Genomic DNA, 19,297 nt, shown 5'->3' on the forward strand with positions numbered 1-19,297 from the left:
GTGAAAAAGCAAACAGAAAAAGTACACTTCACAGCCAGACACGTGGACATACGAGGTCGGCGTTCTATAAATTCTCAGCTTCAGAAGCAGAACTGCAGTACCAGAGATTTATAGGCAACTCCTGCTGATGTTTCTAATTGCTATAGCAGAGATTATGGGCGTTCTTCACAGCAGCAGCACGTAAAATCTCCTCTCTATTTCATCTGCTAAAGCTCAGCTAGCATGCCTGTCCCCGGGCCTCATTAGTGTGTGCTACAGATGTTGCTATATAACCTTGCAAAAAACCAAAATGATGCAAGCTCAGCCCTGGTCTCGTTTGTTTTGAGTAGACAGGACTTGTGCACCTCTTTCAAGCTGTACCTATCAGTGGGTGTTCAGCACATCATTTTTCTGGAGTTTGGAGGTGCCTGATTAAGCATTTCCACCACAGTCATTTGGCTTATAGACACAGAAAAAATAACCTTTGGTTTCTGCCATTCGCCTACATGTCTCTTTGGTAGACACTGTGCCAGAGACATGACCAGTAATATTTAGCTTAATATCCCCAAGTAAGGAAAACATACCCAAATGGATGCTTCTTCACCACCATTTTCTGATTGTTTTTAAATAAGTTACACAGTATTTTAACAGTCAGCAAGTATGCTACAAACATTCACCAGCTGTCACTTCCCACAGGCCTTGGGGTCCTTAAAACTTCCTGGTAAATCATCCTAACTCTTGCCTTCTGATAAGAAACAAATAAACCTCATCGGAAGACAATTCACTTTTCTTTTCCAGAACATTATAAATTCTTGACTTGAAGTGACGGTCAGGACTGAGGAAACTGCTGGAGGAAAACGAGCATTACAGATATTTGTCTTCTGTGCATCTGTGATACACATAGCTCCATGCGTATAAAAATTTATCACTTCATAGGAACAGGAAAAGGAGGAAGGCAAATCATTTACAGCAGTCAAGTTCGTGTCATGGCGTATTTTTGCACTAAAAGATGAAGCTATACTTTCCTTCCCGTTACTTGCATTGCTATCAGTCAAAGGTCCCACAAAATAAATGTAACCTTAGGGCACACACTGAGGGCAACCACTGTCTAGCAGTCTCTTAAACTGGAATTTCATTACCACCGTATTAATTCTGACCAGAGTTAAAAAGGCTTGGTGGCACTCATAATCCACTGCTTCTGGTTCTCTGATTGCACACTCCAAATATACGGACTACTTTTATCGGTGCTTACAGAACAGCAAAACTTACACAAAAAATTAATCTTACAGAAGACTGAAGTCATATACAGCTGTATGAATGGGACTGGGTTCTTCCTTGGCTCAGAAAACTCATTAGGTTTGCAAAACCCTATAAATATTGGAATACGAATTGGACCTGGAGCCTGAAAACCATGTAGGTTTGTTACTACAGTCACAAGGACTTTTATTTTAAGACCAAAGGCCGAAAATTATAAAGAAATACAGAAAAGCAGACTTCCCTTCCGGGCAGTTTTACAGCTAACAGAAGATATTGAAATTGGTGAAAAGAAAAATCCTGCCTTTGTGGAACTCACAAAATGCCAGCATCACCACTATATTTCAAATGATACTAAGATCAAGGCAATCCAGATATTTTTGATTAAGCCAAACCATTAACAATACTTTCCCTAACCAGCTTTTCACAAATGGAAATTCTCCAGAAATGCTTTGAAACCAGATATCAAAGTCAGAAAAAAAAGACATTTTAGAGTGATAATAGGAAACATACAGAAAAATCTACAAAAACACATAATGGTATTAATATCTGTTGCTGCCAGAAGTTTTGCAGCACCGTGGGTCAGCCAGTACAGTCGATCATGTCCTTCAGGTATGAGGGCCAGGCTGGGCGATTTTACCTGTCAAAAGAAGGCTTCTCTCCGCAGTCAAACGCATCTTGCAGCTCCTTGACGAGATTAGCCTGCCCGGGCAGTCGAAAAAGGCCTTCTTCCTTCAGCCCCCGCTGTCGGATAAAGTCCACACATTGCTCCACCAACATCGGAGCCAGCCGGTTCCCATATCGCTTTTCGTATCTGACAGTATCTTCCAGCTTCTGGCCAAAAATACCTGCATGAAAAAGAGAGATGTGACTTGGTTGAGATTCATAAAAACATCTGAGGAGCTCATGTCGTCTATTACAACTCACACAATTTACAGGTCAGTTAAATGCATGGACAATTAAGCTACTCCTTTCTTAAGGATAAAAATGCTCAATTTCACCTTTGATACTCTCATGGAAATATGATGCTGACATGTTTTACAACAATACTCAAAAACATTACTTAAAATAAACTATAGTAAACGATTTTTCAGACCAAAAGCACAGAAAATAGAGAAATAATACAAATAGGCTTTTCCATCACAAAACTTCTGATTCAAAAGCGATACACATCTCCATCTTCTTTGGTTCATGCCTAATTAACTATAAAAGAAAGTAGTTCCTATATCAATTTCAGTGGCATGTAAACATTACCTTTACATGTGGAAAGCAGAAGATTTATAATCATAACTTGGGATGTTGTTCCTACTAAACCAAATTATTAATTTATTAAAAAATTATTAAGTTTTCCCACAAAGACCACTCCTATAATGTATTACCAATTGCATTATCACTGTCTGCTTTAGCAACAATAGATCTTTTTGTATGAATATGATCCTGACATAAAAGGTGAAACATATCAGATGAACTGCAGCAAATCAGTATTTATACTTAACCTCAGAAGAACATGGAGTTTTACTGACAGAATTAACTTCAACCCTGACCTGAGGATATTGCTGGCACTGGAAACACAGCTATACTTCATAATTTATTTTGCCTCTCCCTTTCAAGCTGCGGAGAGAGCCACCACAGACAGCACCACAATAACGCTCTCTCCTGAGACCACCAGTTGTTGAACAGAACTGGAGCTGAAGCGAGGCAATTCCATTTCTGTATAGCAAGATAATGAGTAGTTCTAAGGCAGTCATGATGAGAAACTAAAGACCAAATAACTACCTGTACTTGGAAGGCTCCCCACTATAAAGTAGGGGAAAAAAGCAGTAAGTCGAATTGTGCCCTTCACTGAGCACACAGCTCCTACTGGTTTAAAAATATTCAACAAGGGGAACAGACGTGCTTTGGTTTGCTTTTTCTAAAGAAAGCCCGAAGTTGAGCTAGTCGGCTTTTGCTTTTGGCCCGAAAACATCAAAAATTACAAATACATGAACAAGTAACCACAAGCTAAGATTCCGATTGAAGCATCCTTCAGGATAACCTTCCACGTGCACATTTTTCCTTCAACAACAGAAGTGGAGAGTTGCTTTGCATACACTCCAGAATGTTACGGGCAGTGGGAAGCAAGCTGTTAGTTGCCCATACTGAAGGTCTGGGGTTTGTATTTAAGTGCAATTAGTTGTAATGTAGCACAGGAAATGACTGGAGAGAGTAACTGATGTCCAGCTAAGACATCCAGAAAGAATTCTGAGATACAAAGCAGCATATTTTGTGATTTCCATGGTACCCATACTTGAGGATGCCAAAACCAGCAGTAGGTAAGGGGCCTGAACATCCCACAGTCACTCTTTATTAGCTCACTTTTTTCATGTTGTACAAAGCCCAAACCTCAACAATTAGCAATTAAAGAAGGAATTCTTGAAATTTCAGAGTGAGTCAAGCTTAGAAGAATACTGACTGATGTGGAATATTTGGTGTTCACAAAGCTCAGTCTCTTCACGCTGGCAGAGGAGGTAAACTCTTTTTTCTTATTTCTTACATATCTTCCTAACCTCCTGCAAACTGGGTATGGGGATGCCAGGAGCATTAAATCAATTCGAGTTCCTTGTAGTTGTCTAAGTTAAGGGTTGCTGCTGGTGCCAGCCCAGGTCACTGTCTTCCAGGGCACCCAGGTCTTTCTCCACAGAGCTGTTCCCCTGCGGTTATCCCTTCTCAGGTGTAGGCCTTGAGTCCAGTTTATCCTACAAACACAGAGTCAGAACTTCCTTTCAAGAGCCAGGAGATCTCTTGGTTTTGAACGCAAGAGTTTTTACCTCTTTTCAAACAAAATTAATCAGTGTAAGGTACAGATATTCCAATTATATGATGTACAACTACAATTCATGCCCACTAACAGTACAATTAGTATGAATAAGCTTTTTCCTATTGGCTACACTTTCTTCTCTCCATGCTAACATTCTTTAATCATAATGTGCATATTGCAGACCAGCTTACATTTTCAGAGGAAAGAGTAAGTTCTCAAACCTACCAAAGTGCTTTGAAACTCCTATTAGTAATGACACTGTAATCAGAACACATCACTTTCTATTAACCCATTTTTGAGGGATGCTGCCTTTTTTTTCCCCCCTCCATTTTAGAATTAGCTTTCAAAGCATGTTGACTAGATAATGCATAAAATCACAATAAGGGGTTTCTGTGCAGCGGGAGCAAAAACCGTTCCTATATTATTATAAATTGCTGATGCATCACAACACAAAATGTATTGAAAACAGGTGGCAACCATAAACTGTTAAGATGTCTGTAACTAGTGTCAAACAGTATTTTTGAAGTCAAATAAAGTAACGAGCAATTCACACACAAAAGGTGACATATTAAATGGGTATGAAAAACTTGGTTTGTATTGTAGCAGCAAATCACAGGTACTGAATGAAGAAAATCTTAAAAGAACTATACATGAGAAAAAATAAAGCCTGATACCACAGAGAGGTAACCTGTGTCCAAAAAAAAAAAAAAAGTAGGCAGCCAAATCAAAACCTAGGAAGCATTTCCCTCACCTAACAAATGCGGAACACTGCACCAGACAGCACTTGGCCATGGAAGGAATCAGTCATGATAAGCCTGCATAAATATTGCCTTGAAGTTGCAGACATGCTGATGCCTTGTGGAAAAAGTACTCTCTTGCCAGAGGCAAAAGTGGCAGAAACATGACAGCTCTGCTTCCACATCATGTTGTTGTAACTTTTACCTTATTCATTATCTTTCTGGTGTCTGTTGGGTTTTTTCAGTGTTTTGGAATCAAAGCCATCACCACTACCCTGCAAGGTGCGCCTTCTTCCACCGTCCCTTTCCAATGCTTTTAACCCCTCTTCTGCTGCAAATAACTACCACAGAGATATTGCAGATTAATGGGTTATGAAGGCTAAGATGTTGACTATTATGATGCAGAGGCAATGCTGTAAAGAACTGTGGTTGCAAACATACAGTTACCTTAGTGGTTTGCAGAGGTAGAACACTATGATGAACACTATCAGCTGTACCGAGTAACTACCAGCATCTCCTTTACAGAAGAGTGAGGAAAAGACAGTCCAAGTTATGGAGACTACAGAGTGACCAAAACCAGAGAGATAATTTCACATGCTGTTTTTTAAAAGTAAATTTCCACTACAGTAACTAAACAAGAACACCTCTGTGGAGAAGGGAACCAAAGAGAGCCCTCATGACTCATGTAATCCAAACCCATGTTCCCCTCCTAAACCTCAATGTCTCCAAAACCCAGACATGCACGGATGCTGACCTGCACTTTGGTTTATCCTTGGGGTAGGGTGCCAGAGGGGAGGCAGATAAACAAAACCAACGAGAAACCTTGAGATTCAGAATGACAGCAGCTTGGTTTCCCCACAGCCAGAGAAAGGCAGGGAAACATACAGGATTCCAGTTCTGACCAGTCATTAGATTTAATCAGCAAAACTGCTTTTTCTGAGAGACCTTTGTAGGTCTTTAAAATTATATCCAATTAAGCCAAGATCATGCATAACATCAAAAAGGAAAATCACATGATAGTAAAGGGCATGCCGAGTGGTTATTCATTAACTAGAACATTCCCGTGGCATAAGTTTTGTAAACATTTTGAGAAACTCTCTTTCCAAGCTTAACAGGTACCCAATAAAGCTTATGAAAGACACTACAGTGCTATATCCAAACGCTGCGTATGTCTACTCAAGAGTTGTGAAAGCACTGTGATATTTTCAATGGTACATATTCAATGCTAATGTTTTTAAAATCTAAAAATGTCCACGATTTCCTTAGCTACTGAACACAGGCAGGGGCCACATCTGAAGTCTATTGAGTCCAAGCTTCTGATTCAGTAAGAAAGAAAGAAGAGAAAGATGCAGGTGGCAGTTCTGTCTCCTTGCTCCATGAGGAACAGCTTGAAAAAGCCCACCTGGTGCTCCAGCTCTGCTACAGCAAATGCAGAGTATTTCTGCCTTTCCCAAGCCACCCCTCAGCAATTCGAACAACATTCTTTTCAGACAGCAGAAAGCACAGAGGGCTGATGCTTTTAAAACGACCCACACCTGTACATGTGTTCTCTCAATGTGCAGCAGAGAGGATCTCTGTCCTTCCATAACAAATTCTGAATTTATGGGCTATACTGATCAGAAAGGGTGAGTTAAGGTCAAAAGAATTGATCTCGGCTTAGGATCAGAATTTTAAGCAGCTCTCAATTCTAAATTAGTAGTTCATTGACAGTGAAAATAACAGATCAGGTGAACAGCTTTCAACAGCAGGGCTGGGAACAAAGGTCCTAGAATAACACAAAGAAGTGGCTGTCACGGCCACATAGCACTTAATATGGAGTTCTAAATTATTATTTCTTATCAGCTTTCTGCTCCGGTGTTCCCCAGCACTCCCTGCTATTTTGAGTGGATCAAAGGCAGGGAGCATTTTCTTCTTCTCTACAGAATTTTACAATATACAGGAGAGGAAAAAAACCCACCAAAAATAGCAGTGGCAGAATTTTGTTCATGCCTGACTCATTTTCTTTCTGTCAAGCCTTCTCCTACCCCACAGTCAGTGCCACGCCAGCGGTAGATACGGTAAGATTAATGCCTGCCCTAGAGTTTAGCACAGCTGCAGACCAGAGGTTACTGCTTAGAAAATAAAAACCTAGGAAATAAGAGCAGAACTAGCTACAGGCTGGAAAGGAATCGAGGCAATTTTAAAATAATCACTGGGAACTTAGCACAGTTGATCGCATCAGAGCCTGCACCATTCCTCTGGCCAAGGCCCGTATCGCCTCCTGCTCCGAAACTCTGCTCACCCACACTGTGCTATTGCACGTTCTCACCCCAGCAAAGTTACTCTCAGTTGTTGCCTTCTCCACTTAACTTGCACATACTCTGAGGAGTTTCCCATGGTGGCACTTAAACAGCACACCTTCTCTAAATTGGATTTTCAAAACTCTTGGCTCTGTCTCTGTTCAAATGCTGCCCTCTGAGCCCTGACTTCCCCTATGATATGACTTCAAATCGGGTCTGACATTTCATTTTTCAGTGCCTATCACAGTGCAGCTTTGATCTGGATTTCCAAGAAGGGTCCTACACCTTGTATAATTGGTGAAGATTATGATGTATCTCTGCCTAAAAATACATCATGCAGTTCTTCCAATGACCAGCCAATGCTTTTCCCTGCTAATTTTCTTTTCTGTATCGTGCTGCAGAGCTTAGAACTAATTGATCTGCTTTACACAAGTCCAGGCTAGGTTTGCAGAAGGCTAGTTTTGCCTTTTTTTCATATTTAGTCATACATTCTGCAAATTAAGTTTTACGCCAGAGTCTTTACGTACAGAGAAGTACGCCAATTAGTAACACAAGTGCAGTTTGCCTGATTTGCCTGTGCAACCATAGTAAAGGCTTGACTAAAAGTCCAGTTAATGTTCATCTTTCTGTTGACTTCAGTGGGACAGAGACCTAGTTAAACATCCACATGCAGCATTTTGTAGCTCTGATCTAGGGGCCTCGTGACAACATTCTTGACAGAAAATGCACATAAGAAAGTAACTGAAACAAATGGTATGTAGAGGAAAACAAATTAGCACCATGGCCTTGATTATTCAGTCTTTTGCCACAAGTGCTGCAGCTTCACTTAGGGTTTTAGACATGAAGCCTTTCTGTCTGAGAACATACAGGGAAAGAATCAACAGCTGAAACTCTTCTTGGAGAGACTAAGGCTGTACTCCAGGCACAAAGGCAGCTGTCAGCAAAACTATCAGTTAGTCTTTTATTCAACTTCCCGACATTTCTCAAATAGTTAAGCATATAAACAAGGCACAGACATTTCTAATTCACATCAACACCTTGAAATGCACTTGCATGCTTCATACAGACACAGCCCCATCTTCCTGGCCAGTCTCCAGAAGGACTGAACTCCACAACCTGGGAAACACTAGCCTCGGAGATGGAGGGCTGCAGGTGCACATAATTTTCAGTGCCACCTCGTCCACAGGCAAGAGCTGATCTCTGCTGTGGTTCAGCGGGGAGCACCTCACCGTTGTCATCCCTCGCACCAGGGCACCGCCTCTGCCTGCACACACAGCCCTCGAAAGCAATGATGACACCATATCCCTGAGTCTGGCGAGCAGAGAGCTGCATGGTCTCGCAAAAGGACAAACACCAGCGTGGAGGAACAGTTTAGGGGGAGCAGGAGATGAAGATGATTCTATTTGCATAAACCCCATGTAAGATCATTTCTCACATTCCAGAACAACGTGACAAATTTAGCCCTTTCACTTGGGTTTCCCTGTCCAGTACAGCTTTAAAGGCAGCACCAATATTCTCCTCTTCCCCCACACAAAGTTTACATCCTCATTACAGAGGTAGTTTCTTCCCCCCGATCCCAAGCACCATGGCACCTTATTATCATTTCTCTCATCTCTTTCCCAGACATGTGTTTCCCTTCCAGCTGACATATTTTGAAAACCAGCCTGCTCTGCCCCCCTCTCCTCAGCGCTGCCATGCTCTGCTTCCACAGGAGTATGTGCAATGCAGAAGAAAACGGGCTTTTAACAGATCTCTGCAGCAGGTGGAAAGGCAAACACAGGCTGCAGGGCAGCAGGATGAAGCGGCAATGCAGCGCTTGCAGCAGGACAGTGCATCGTCGGGCTGCACTTCAATCTACAGGAATCTCTGAATCCAAGGACTTAGTCTTCTGCACAGATGCACATTTATCATGTTGCATTGCTCCCTCTTTTCTCCTCCCTTCTCTGACACAGACAAAATATAAGCCCAAACTCTTCCCTAATGTTGTGCCAGCCAAATAGGCGACTCAGAGCATCACAGCTTGTATTCCCCAACTCCCCTCACTGATTTTTTTCTTGGAGGCTCTGCAGTAATCTTGTCTCAAACCATCTCATTCAGGCAACCCATTCATTATGTAGAGAAGACAGCATCAGCTGGCCAACTACAAACAAATAAACAAAGAGGTAAATAATTTGTGGAATGTCGGCATCTGCATTGTTTCTTTTTTTTTTTTTTTTTTTCCCCTGATACTCTCCTCTGCCCCTGCATACATAGCCCCCTGAACTTCTCAGAAACCACAGCTTCCCTAGCAAAGCAGAACACAGCAACACAACAGACCTACCTTTACGGAAACTAAAACATCGCTTAATTCTCCTGTAAGTAGTTTTAGGAATGAAAGGAGCTGCTGCTAAGGCACCTGGGCTGCGGACTCCAGCATTTCTATCTTCAGGCATCATACAGGCCAGGGCCCCCACGTCTCTCCAAAGCTCTCCTTTACCAGCTGCATCCAGATGAAACACCACGACTGCTCATCATTACTGACTGCTGAGGAGTTCTTATACTAATGTATTATCCTCTGGAGGAAGGAGATTTGTGGTCTTCTAGATCTTGGGTAGGGCTTGAAGTGATTTTAATGTTCTCTTCCCTGCTTCGATTTTGCTTTGGGGAACAATTTCCTTCCGTCTCTCTATTTCCTTTCGTTCCTTTTATTTCCTGCGGCAAGACAACTGTCTATTATGCAATGTCACAACAAAAGAGTTTCAGCAAAGAGATATATCTTCCATTCAAACAGAAGTGCTTGCACAGACAGAGGGGGAGAAAGACCTCTTCCAGCTGGAACGGGGGTGGAGCAGCAGAGACTCCAGTTCCACAGGAAAAGGTCAGCACTTTGCGGTGTGCAAGGGGAAAGAGGAGAACAATACCGAAAAGGACACGGAAGAATCCTCCGGGATACGACGCTCCTTGCTGGCTCCCCTTATATCTGTGACCGAGGAGCACAAACAACAGCCCCTTCGCCCGAAAGGCTCTCTGTCCATAACGGATTCCTTTCAAAAGGCCTTTTATAAGCCCAGCCGCCTGTCTGATGTTCTCCTGGGCTTCTCGCTTGTTTTATTGCCTTCAAACTACCAGCAGCTCTCGTGGGAGAGGCGCGTCAGATGCAGCAGCGGCGTGTTGTGCCGGCAGGATCCTGGGGAGCTGCTGAGGAATACGTACGTGCCTTCACGCGGGGATGCTCTGGTTGCTCGCTGCCTCCCAGTCCCACGCCTGGCAATGGCAACCACGGCTGCTGCCGCCGCCTCTGCCGGCCCCTTGCGTGCAGCAGGTGCAGAGAAGCAATGCAGAGGAGGGAGCCGCCGAGACGCAGATTTGTCTGCTCCTGCGGGTGACTTTGAGTTGACTTCAGGTGGCTGTCGTGTGCGGCAGCTCCAACAGCAGGCAAGCAGCACTTGGCTCCGCCAGAGGTGCCAAACCTTATGCCCCTGCCCCTGCTAAAATGCTCACTCTCCTTCTCGCCTCCTCCCTCCTCCTTAGTTGCAAGCTCTGCAATTAAAACTCAGGCCTTTCCCTCCTGTAAAAATAGTGCCTTTTTAATCTAATCAGGAAAGGAATTTCATGTGCAAACAGGCATTACATGCCCTGGCTCATTTACATTTCTTTTCCCTTTCAGAATTTTTTCCACAGTCACCTTATCCTTCTGGTGCAAAAAACAAGCTGTTTCTGATCGCCTTAGCAGATTCTCATCTGCCCCCCTCCTGCCTTCTCTCTCTAGCACAGGTTAACAAATAACAGTTTAATGATGTGGTTAATCATTTACAGAGCTCCTTGCTCTGGTACCAGGAGTCCTTTCCCACTGCCAGACAAACTTTAAATATTAGTGGCTCACCAAGGGTCAGGTACATCTATTGCATACGTGTGCACACACACACACAGAGCTTGCTTACAATGCTTAAAGGAACCAGAAAATTCAAATATGTTGCTTAAAGTGGCACTTGACTTCTATGACACCAGACTATTGTGGTTTACCATCTACTGCTGAAATTTAGGAAGCCAATATAAAACTGGTGTTTTGATTAATTTGTTGTCTGAAATAATTTCGTGTTCCAAGTAATTACTTGTTACTGGTTAAGCATCATCATTTGACTGCAACTTTTCTATGTCTTGTTTATAGCTGATGTAATAGAGAAAAGGATTTTTAACTCCTGTGGCTACAGGTCATAAAGGCAGGCTCTGAGACAGCATAAGCCAGAAGTGCCTTTCTTTAGAAGGGTCAGACTGTTGCAGCAGCTGTAGCAACATCCATGGTAGCAAGGGATAATATGAGTGTGTCCAGCCATACATAATTGCAGAACAGTTAATAGGGCTTATTAGACTGGTTAAGATAGCTCAGAATATCAACTTAAGTAACAAGTAGCTAACAAAATAGGGGACATGCTAGAGACAGTTCTTAATCATGACACATCCCACGATACTGCTTTTGCCTGGTTATCACAGTCAGACCTTCTCTGTGAACATTAAACCCCAAATCATGTTCCATCTATTCTCATGTTTTCCAGGGAGTTAACTGTTTGCTTCCCAATACAAATAACCCTGAAGTCGGTGTATTTGCTCAGGAAATCCAATAGGGAAAAAAAACTATTTAGAAGTGTTTTAACTACAAATGAATTTAAACAGTAATTCAAGGATTGCACCCGTCTCTTGTTCTATTCAAATCAGATGCAAAGTCCTCACCAAGGTGCCTCCCTCAATAATTGGCATTAAACACTCCTACAACAATGATGGTGCCCTGGGAATTTTCATGGTGGCTGCAAGGATTCCCAGCTGTAAACCAGAAATAGTTCTTGCCCTATAAAATCAAATGAGGGGCTGGTGAAGAAAGCACAGCGTCAGTACCTGGGAGATTTGGTTTCTATTCATAGCTCTGTGCATGGACTTTGGATAGAAATGCAGTTTCACCTCATCTCAGCTCCCTGCCTGTAAAACGGAGACACTTCTCCACTTGCAGAACTGTAGAGTTGTCTTTCTTCATTATTTGCCACAGAAGGATACGGTGGTGGTGGAAGCCAAGTGCAAAAACCACAAAGATACTCTTTGAAAAATCCACTTCTGTTATGCCCCCAAATTTATTATTTCCACAGAAGCTTATGCTGCTACTGGACTGGAGGAACACAACACTGAGGACCTCAACACGAGGTCTACTTTACAAAGAGAAAGATGGGGATGGGCAGTCTTTGTGCTATATAAATAAGCAGATTTCTTACCTAGCCTAATTGCAGAAGATTGTGCTCCTCCTACCTCCCCTTCTCCCAAACACACTCGATATGCCTGCAGAAGATTGCATCTTTCAGGACAAATCTTTCACTTCGTGGTGTTGGGGGTTTGGTATTATTTTTTGTTTCGTTTTTTAAGCATCCTCCTGTAAGACCTGCATGCCCAGATCCAGGACTGTGCCAGCTCATTAATGTATAGGGCGGATCCCAGTGAGATGCCTGCTTAGCACCATCTTTCCAGGGCACACGTCCCCAGGAGCAGCCACAGAGAAGACAGTTGTTTGCACAGGTGCCAGGCGAGCCCCAGCTGACCCAAGCCTATCAGAGCAGCCCAGCAGCGAGGCCAAAGCTTGCTCCTAAGAACTGCATAACCTGAGTAAAACACAAAGGAAGACCAGTGGCTGACAAGAAAAGTTTTGTTCAACACAGTAGTTTCCTTCAGTCCCTCCCATCCTCTCTCCTGTGGTCTACCTGACAGTTGAAAAACAGATATTTGCAGTTGGTAATCGTGTTTTTCAGTGGCAACTGCTCTTCTCAGTCATGAAACAGCACACACAATCCCAACTGACTTACTTTTCCAGTCTAACACTACCTGCAGACAAGACTGAAACACACCTCATGTATTACAGGTGTTCTTTCACAGTGGAAATATATTTCTGTCACCGAACTTGGGAGATCTGAGAGGTCCAAGGAGCAGTCTGATTAATGTTCCAATGTTTTATGCAAGTATCTGAATCATATTTGTATTATAATAATATAGATATTATCACCAGAATAATAACGATGAAAATAATGATAGTAATTGCAGCCTACTCAACATAAGAGAGCTTTTTAAAAAGACTAGACATTCAACAATACATTTTGGTCCAGTGCTACGGAAATTACTGGATATGCCAATCAAAAGGAAAATAATCTATCCTGTAATGCTACTGCTATTATTCTGAGGCTCACATTGGAGTGCACAGCTTTATATAATACTATTGCTGGTCTTAGCTGTCACTTGCAGAAGAATCACTGACAGCTTCTTGTAAGAGGCATTTATGAAACACATGGACCGTCCTTTAGCTGGTGACCAAAGGAATTGCCCCACTTTTCCCAGCAAGAAAGATGATTTCATAGGCCAACTTTCTGCGAAAACTCCCCTCAACTTGTTATGTGCTATCGTGTGCTACCTTCATCAAGGGAAGTGGTTCCAGACAGTTTAAAGCCTTTTAATTGTGACCCCTGCATGGGAACACGCCCGATACCTGCACTGCAAGTGAAAACAAAAGGCTTACTCCACTTTTTTTGGCAAGACCTAGACTATTTTTATTTCTTCCTCTTCACTCCAAAACTCTGGCTGTGACAGAGATGGCAGAAGAACCCTTATGTGCCTTGGTATATCCGGGAGCCTTGCATGTTCCCTCACTGACTCACCTCCTCCAAATGGTGCCCATATAACCCTGCGAATGGATTTCACCCAATCCTCCATGTCATTCTGCGTGCTCGCCATGAGAAGGTACGTCTCATGATTAGCTGTCATCCGCTCTCGGTCTCCTCCTGCAAGAGAACATAAACGTACTTAGAAACTCTTTTGCTTTTCTGCCAGACCGACTGCTGAAAGCAGAAATAGCAGCCCTATAACAAGCAGACACAGACACCATGCACTGAAGTGTTTGCCGTCAGACGCGGCATGAAAAGAAGGTCCTGTAAGTACAGTCCTCATCAGACAGCCAGGAGCTGTCATGCTTCCAAAAGGAAATGAGAGGATAAATGTCATCGGTAAACAAAAACAGCCCCATGCTGTTCCAAGAACCAGGGGGCCCGCACTAATCTGTAACTTGATATACGCACTGGAAGTTGTGCAGCAGTTACTGTACCACAACGGAGAGGATGAACACAGAGAGATAAGTGTGCTTTCAACAAGCGGGGACGACTCTGTTTTTATTTTCCGGAACACAATGTGTCACATTCGCAGTAATGACATTTGATACACTCAAGTGTTGCTGTGAATCTCTAAGGAGAAGGCAGCTGACACTGTACAACCCACTGCCTTGGATGGGTCTGATGAGCATTAGATTAAGAGGGAACACACTGTCTTATTATCGTTTATTAAGAATGGGCTGACACCAGGAAGGTCAAAACCAGAACTCGGCTTGCCACAGCTCCAGGTTTTCACACTTCTTGTACTGCTTCACCTCCATCCTAACGGGTATGATGTTAATGCAAGAGCAGATGGGGATTCAAACCAACCACCTTTCCAGCACCACAGAAAGAGCAAACCTTCCAGAACAACAGCACCAGACACTATGAAGCCTGTTCCCTGAGCCAAGGGCACACAGGAATACTTCACGCACAAATCCTATACACCTAGAAATCCCCTGAGTTCTGTGTTCATCTCTTTCCAGCTTCCTCCATCCCTCTTAATGATTCTGGTCATATCTGAAGTAATTCTCTCTGTTCATTACAGCAAAAACTCTGCCCCGGGAGGTCTTCTGAAGAGTGCCATGCTTAGCGCTGGGCACTGGAACAGCTACGTTTCTAAACAGAATAGGGGCTAGAATATCCAACCATGACTTCCTGGCAGAACCATTGTGAATGAACCTACTCATATAGTCCACACTTTACAGAATTAGGGCACACAACTGTAAAAGAGACTTAATTAAAACTTGGTGAACACAAAAGCCAGATTTTTCCAGACACAGGCAGATTCTACTGAAGACTTCAGAACAAGTTTTATGTCATTATTCAAAACTTAAGTTTGAACTTGGAGGTAGAGAGACTCTTATTTTCTACAGTCAAAATACAGCCACCCACATATCATGTGTTCCCCAAAAAAGGCTCCCAAAGAAGTAACCCAACAACCTGAAGTACACACTCCAGACTAAACCACAGTTTAAAAGCGTGAAGAACACTACTTTTTTTTCTAAGACATAGTTCAAGGTAGGGTGAATGTATTTTAAGCACGAACACTAGAGAAGTATCAGCAGGAGCTAAATAGCATTGCAATTTTTTTTTAAAAATATTTTCAGTGACTAGCCTAAGAATTGGTACAAAATGTGAGTCTTGCTTCTATGTTATCTTCTGTCATTTTTACCTTTCAAGGAATGGAGAATAAGGGTATGTGGAGTGGGAAGCATTGGCGTCCCAAACACCACTTCACATCAACCCTGCCCAGCAGAAACCACACAGTCAGGTCCTGCAAATTTGCTCCCTGTTGCTACCTTTTCCATAGCCATCTTGACCAGGACGAGGACGGATCTCTCTCTCAAGCGCAAAGAGACATGACAATGTCTACAGTCTACTGAAAATGCCATATTTTACATATCATCTAGAGTTCTCACCCTGAAAAGACCCAAAAATAAAGATATAAACAGAAAGCCACAATATACTGTCACAGCTATTAAATATAATAGCCGTAAGTATAGTTTAGAGAAAAAGCATGCAACATAGTTGTGCCCTTTTTGCAGCTGAAAAAAACCTATCATATTGTACTGTAGCTTTTCATTTTAATGGACCAGGATCTTGCAAGGTGCCGTACACAAAGAACAAAAAGATGCATTCACACAAAATACACATCAGATCCAGGAATAAAACAAGAGTTTACCTGATTTTCTTAATAAAGAGACAACAAAAAAGATGGCAACCATAGCCAAGTGATGGCCCTCCTCTCAGGTGTCTGTCAGATCACTCCATATTCTTTTCACAGCCTGCATATTTAAATTTACTCAGTCATCATGTTGTACCAAATGGGAGTGTGTTCTTCAGATAAACTGGATTAATCCCGTAAGTCTAGGTAGTTAATTTACAGTGGGGGTTCCAGAACAATACTCTAAACAACTAACTTAGGCAAACATCCACTCAGCTAATACACAATCTGTGTTTAATTTTGCAGAGAAGGAAAACAAAGATTGGTTGCATTTTCTTTTGGTATGAGAAGGCAAAGCTTTCTTAACAGAAGGAGCTTCACAATTTTATAGCAATTCTAGATCTGTCTACTTTGTAATGCAACTCCTTTCTTTCACACCACAATACCAGATCTTGCAGGGTTCTTCTACTTGTGCACTGATTTAGTTATTATTCAAGGACTGAAGCCTCACTAAAAGGTTTTTGAGGATACAATAGCACATGTTGGAGTTGTGTTTTACCGCAAACGTTCAATTTTAATTGGACTATATTTAGAATAGAAAATTAACAAGACCAGGAAACAGATAAGAAGAAATGACCAGGATTCAGGAAGGAGCCATCTCAGACAAGCAGCATCAGATAAACAAAAACAGATTTAGAAGGACTTTTCTGAATCTTCGGGAAGTCCACAGGATACATCTAAAAGACACAGTTTAGAATCTCCAGTCTACTTTTTTTTTCCCTGTTTATAATATTCTTGTTATGGTAATAATGAACCATGAGTAGATCGCAATCTCCAAAAATCAGACATCTATTCATACCACAGATACTGGCATTAAGTACCTCAACGTGAAAATGGTGCTCAGCATGAAGTCCATTACAGATGTGAATGCATCCTTATTCCTTTCCTGTGGGCATGCAAATCAATGGATTTACCTGTATGGTTGTGTAGCTGCAGACTACGCCTTCTCAAATTTCCTTTCCTACATTTGCAGTCCAAGTATGAGAAATGCCTCATCATGTGGACTGAGACTTGTGACTGGCCAACTTGAGGGGCTAGAATATAAACTCCACTCTTTCTCCATCTTTTCCTTTCCTTATTTTGCAGGTGTCACAGGACCTGGAAGGAACAGAACCCAGTCTACCTGAACAAAGAAGCTGACTCTGGCATATAAGACAAGGAGTAATGGTTTTAAACTGAAGGAGACTCAGGCTAGACATGAGGAAGAAATTTTTTACACTGAAGGTGATGAAACACTGGCCCAGGTTGCCCAGAGAGGTGGTGGATGCCCTATCCCTGGAGACATCCCAGGCCAGGCTGGACGGGGCTCTGAGCAACCTGATCTGGTTGAAGATGTCCCTGCTTATGGCAGGGGGGCTGGACTGGATGAGCTTTGAAGGTCCCTTCCAACCCAAACTAGTCTATGATTCTATATTCTAGACGAAAACTTGCTGTTGACACAACTGATGTGTAATCCTGTTTCTTCCTTCCTCTGATAATTGCCAAAAGAAATTGCATGTATTCTGATTCTCAAAATTATATTGTAATATCACATATTTTTGTTCCTGCATCCCTAACCAATCTCTAACTGGACTCAATGATCCGTATGGGTTTCTTTCAACTCAAGACATCCTATGATCATATGATTCTAATTTGTTTTGTGGCAGCATCAGAAATGAATCTTTATTTATTAAAGAAATCTATTCATAATATCCATTTGGAGCGGAAGCAGTGAAACAGCTCAATGCCACAATGAATCTTCCACTTTGAACAGGTCAGATTTCTCCTCCTGTCCCCCTAGAATGACGCACAAGTTCCCCAGGGCCCCATTCCGCCATCAGGGGCTCGGTAACCGGTACGTACAGATTCTGCTGGGTTGGCTGATCAGCACAGCCGGTGAGCGCTCAGCCCCATGCTGGGCGCAGTTCTGAGCACCCTGCCAGTGCCGCTTGGGTACAAGCGAGGTATTTTAAGAACTCCTGCCAGCAACTGGAAAAAAACCCAATTAAAATATGGAAAGGCCAATTCTTGCAGGAATCTGCTCCGCAGGGGAAAAAAAGGGAACAGCCTGCACTTGCTCACGCAGCACCACACTGCATGCTCAGAAAAGCATAAAGAGGCAGTGACTGAATTTTTCAGGGTGATTGTTTCCTGAAATACCAGACTCTATAGCTCTCCTCCTTTTAATTATCCATCAATTACATGTGAAGACACAGACATTTAGCATTCAACGGGGGGGGGGGGGGGGGGGGGGGGGGTGCGGAGCAGAGAGAGAGATGCTGGGCAAGTTGTTTTTTGGTTTTTTGTTGTTTTTTTTTTTTAATTTGTAGTCTCTTCCTGTCTAACCCAACACCTTTCTCTTACCTGCACGTACCCAGGCTGAACTCTGAATGAAATATTTGCTTGTCCTTTTAAAAGCATCTTGGATTTCTTGCAAACAGGAGTTGCAGCATTCTTGAGAATGCGAAGGGATTAAATTCATACCGTCTGCTTAAAAGAGAATTTTCTCCCAGGAGTAACATCAAAAAGTAAGGATTAATCTGATTTTTCTGAGCTGAGAATGTCATGGCCAACCTCAGAAGAATATTCACATTCTAACAAAAAGAAATTTAGGGGCCAATTTTGAAGTGAAATAGTTCCCTACTTCCTTGTGCATTCTCTTTGCCACAGTTTCTGAACCCTTCGCTCTCAGCCTAGGAACTAAAAGATGGTCAAAGGCAGATCGGCATTGCAACAGAACCTATGTTTTCTTCAGAAACCTCCTGCTTGGATGCAACATATTTGTCTTCTAAATTTTTAGTTTCTTGCAAAAATGCTGAATAGTAAAATTTTAGCCTTCTACTGTTTTGGATGAACACACTGAATGCACCTCCATATGGTATTCAAATAGGAACTCATCTCAGAAAAAAAAAAATCAAGACATGTAACTTACAAAAATATTTAAGAGCCAATATTCAGACAATTTCTGAAAATCTTGCCTGAGGAGTCCTTTGTTTTCGTTCCATTGCACCCTGCTTTCACTTTAATTTTCTTCATTTTTGTAGCTTGTTCTCACTGCCCTATGGTCTGGAATTCTCTTCCAGCCACTCCTGTCCATCACCACTTCTGCAAGTATGCACTGACCAAGGCCACCTTCTCCTCCCGCACATCCCTGGACCAGCCGAAGCCTCGTGGCTGTACCAGCCTCTACGGTAGAAGAGCTGACCTCATGCAACTGATATTCCAGACAAACAGGTTGCAACTCAGAAACATGCATATCTGTGTTTTGCACAAATCTTCCAAACGTAGCCCCACGTAGAAATAAGTGTCACAGCTGCGTGCAACGAAGCAGGATGCTTTTCCCCTTCAGATGTATGGTAAGACTACATGATTTATAGTTCCTCATCAGGACTCCAGTT

The 19,297-nt window shown here is 42.5% G+C and overlaps 1 protein-coding gene across 4 annotated transcripts in view; it reads right to left on the bottom strand.

Moving 5' to 3' along the window:
- ARHGAP24 (Rho GTPase activating protein 24) overlaps nt 1–19,297 on the bottom strand; it is a 213,248-nt gene that overhangs the window by 25,109 nt on the left and 168,842 nt on the right. For all 4 annotated transcript variants that reach the window (XR_010606098.1, XM_065633401.1, XM_065633403.1 and 1 more), the window contains 2 exons: nt 13,709–13,831; nt 1,874–2,081 (listed from right to left, as the gene is read on the bottom strand). Coding sequence is in view for 3 of the 4 variants with exons in the window: in XM_065633401.1 (XP_065489473.1) it covers nt 1,874–2,081; nt 13,709–13,831 (331 nt within the window). In the remaining variant the exon portion in view is untranslated. The remainder of the gene's footprint in view (nt 1–1,873; nt 2,082–13,708; nt 13,832–19,297) is intronic.

This window comes from Caloenas nicobarica, chromosome 4, assembly GCF_036013445.1.
Source record: "Caloenas nicobarica isolate bCalNic1 chromosome 4, bCalNic1.hap1, whole genome shotgun sequence".
Classification (NCBI taxonomy): domain Eukaryota; kingdom Metazoa; phylum Chordata; class Aves; order Columbiformes; family Columbidae; genus Caloenas; species Caloenas nicobarica.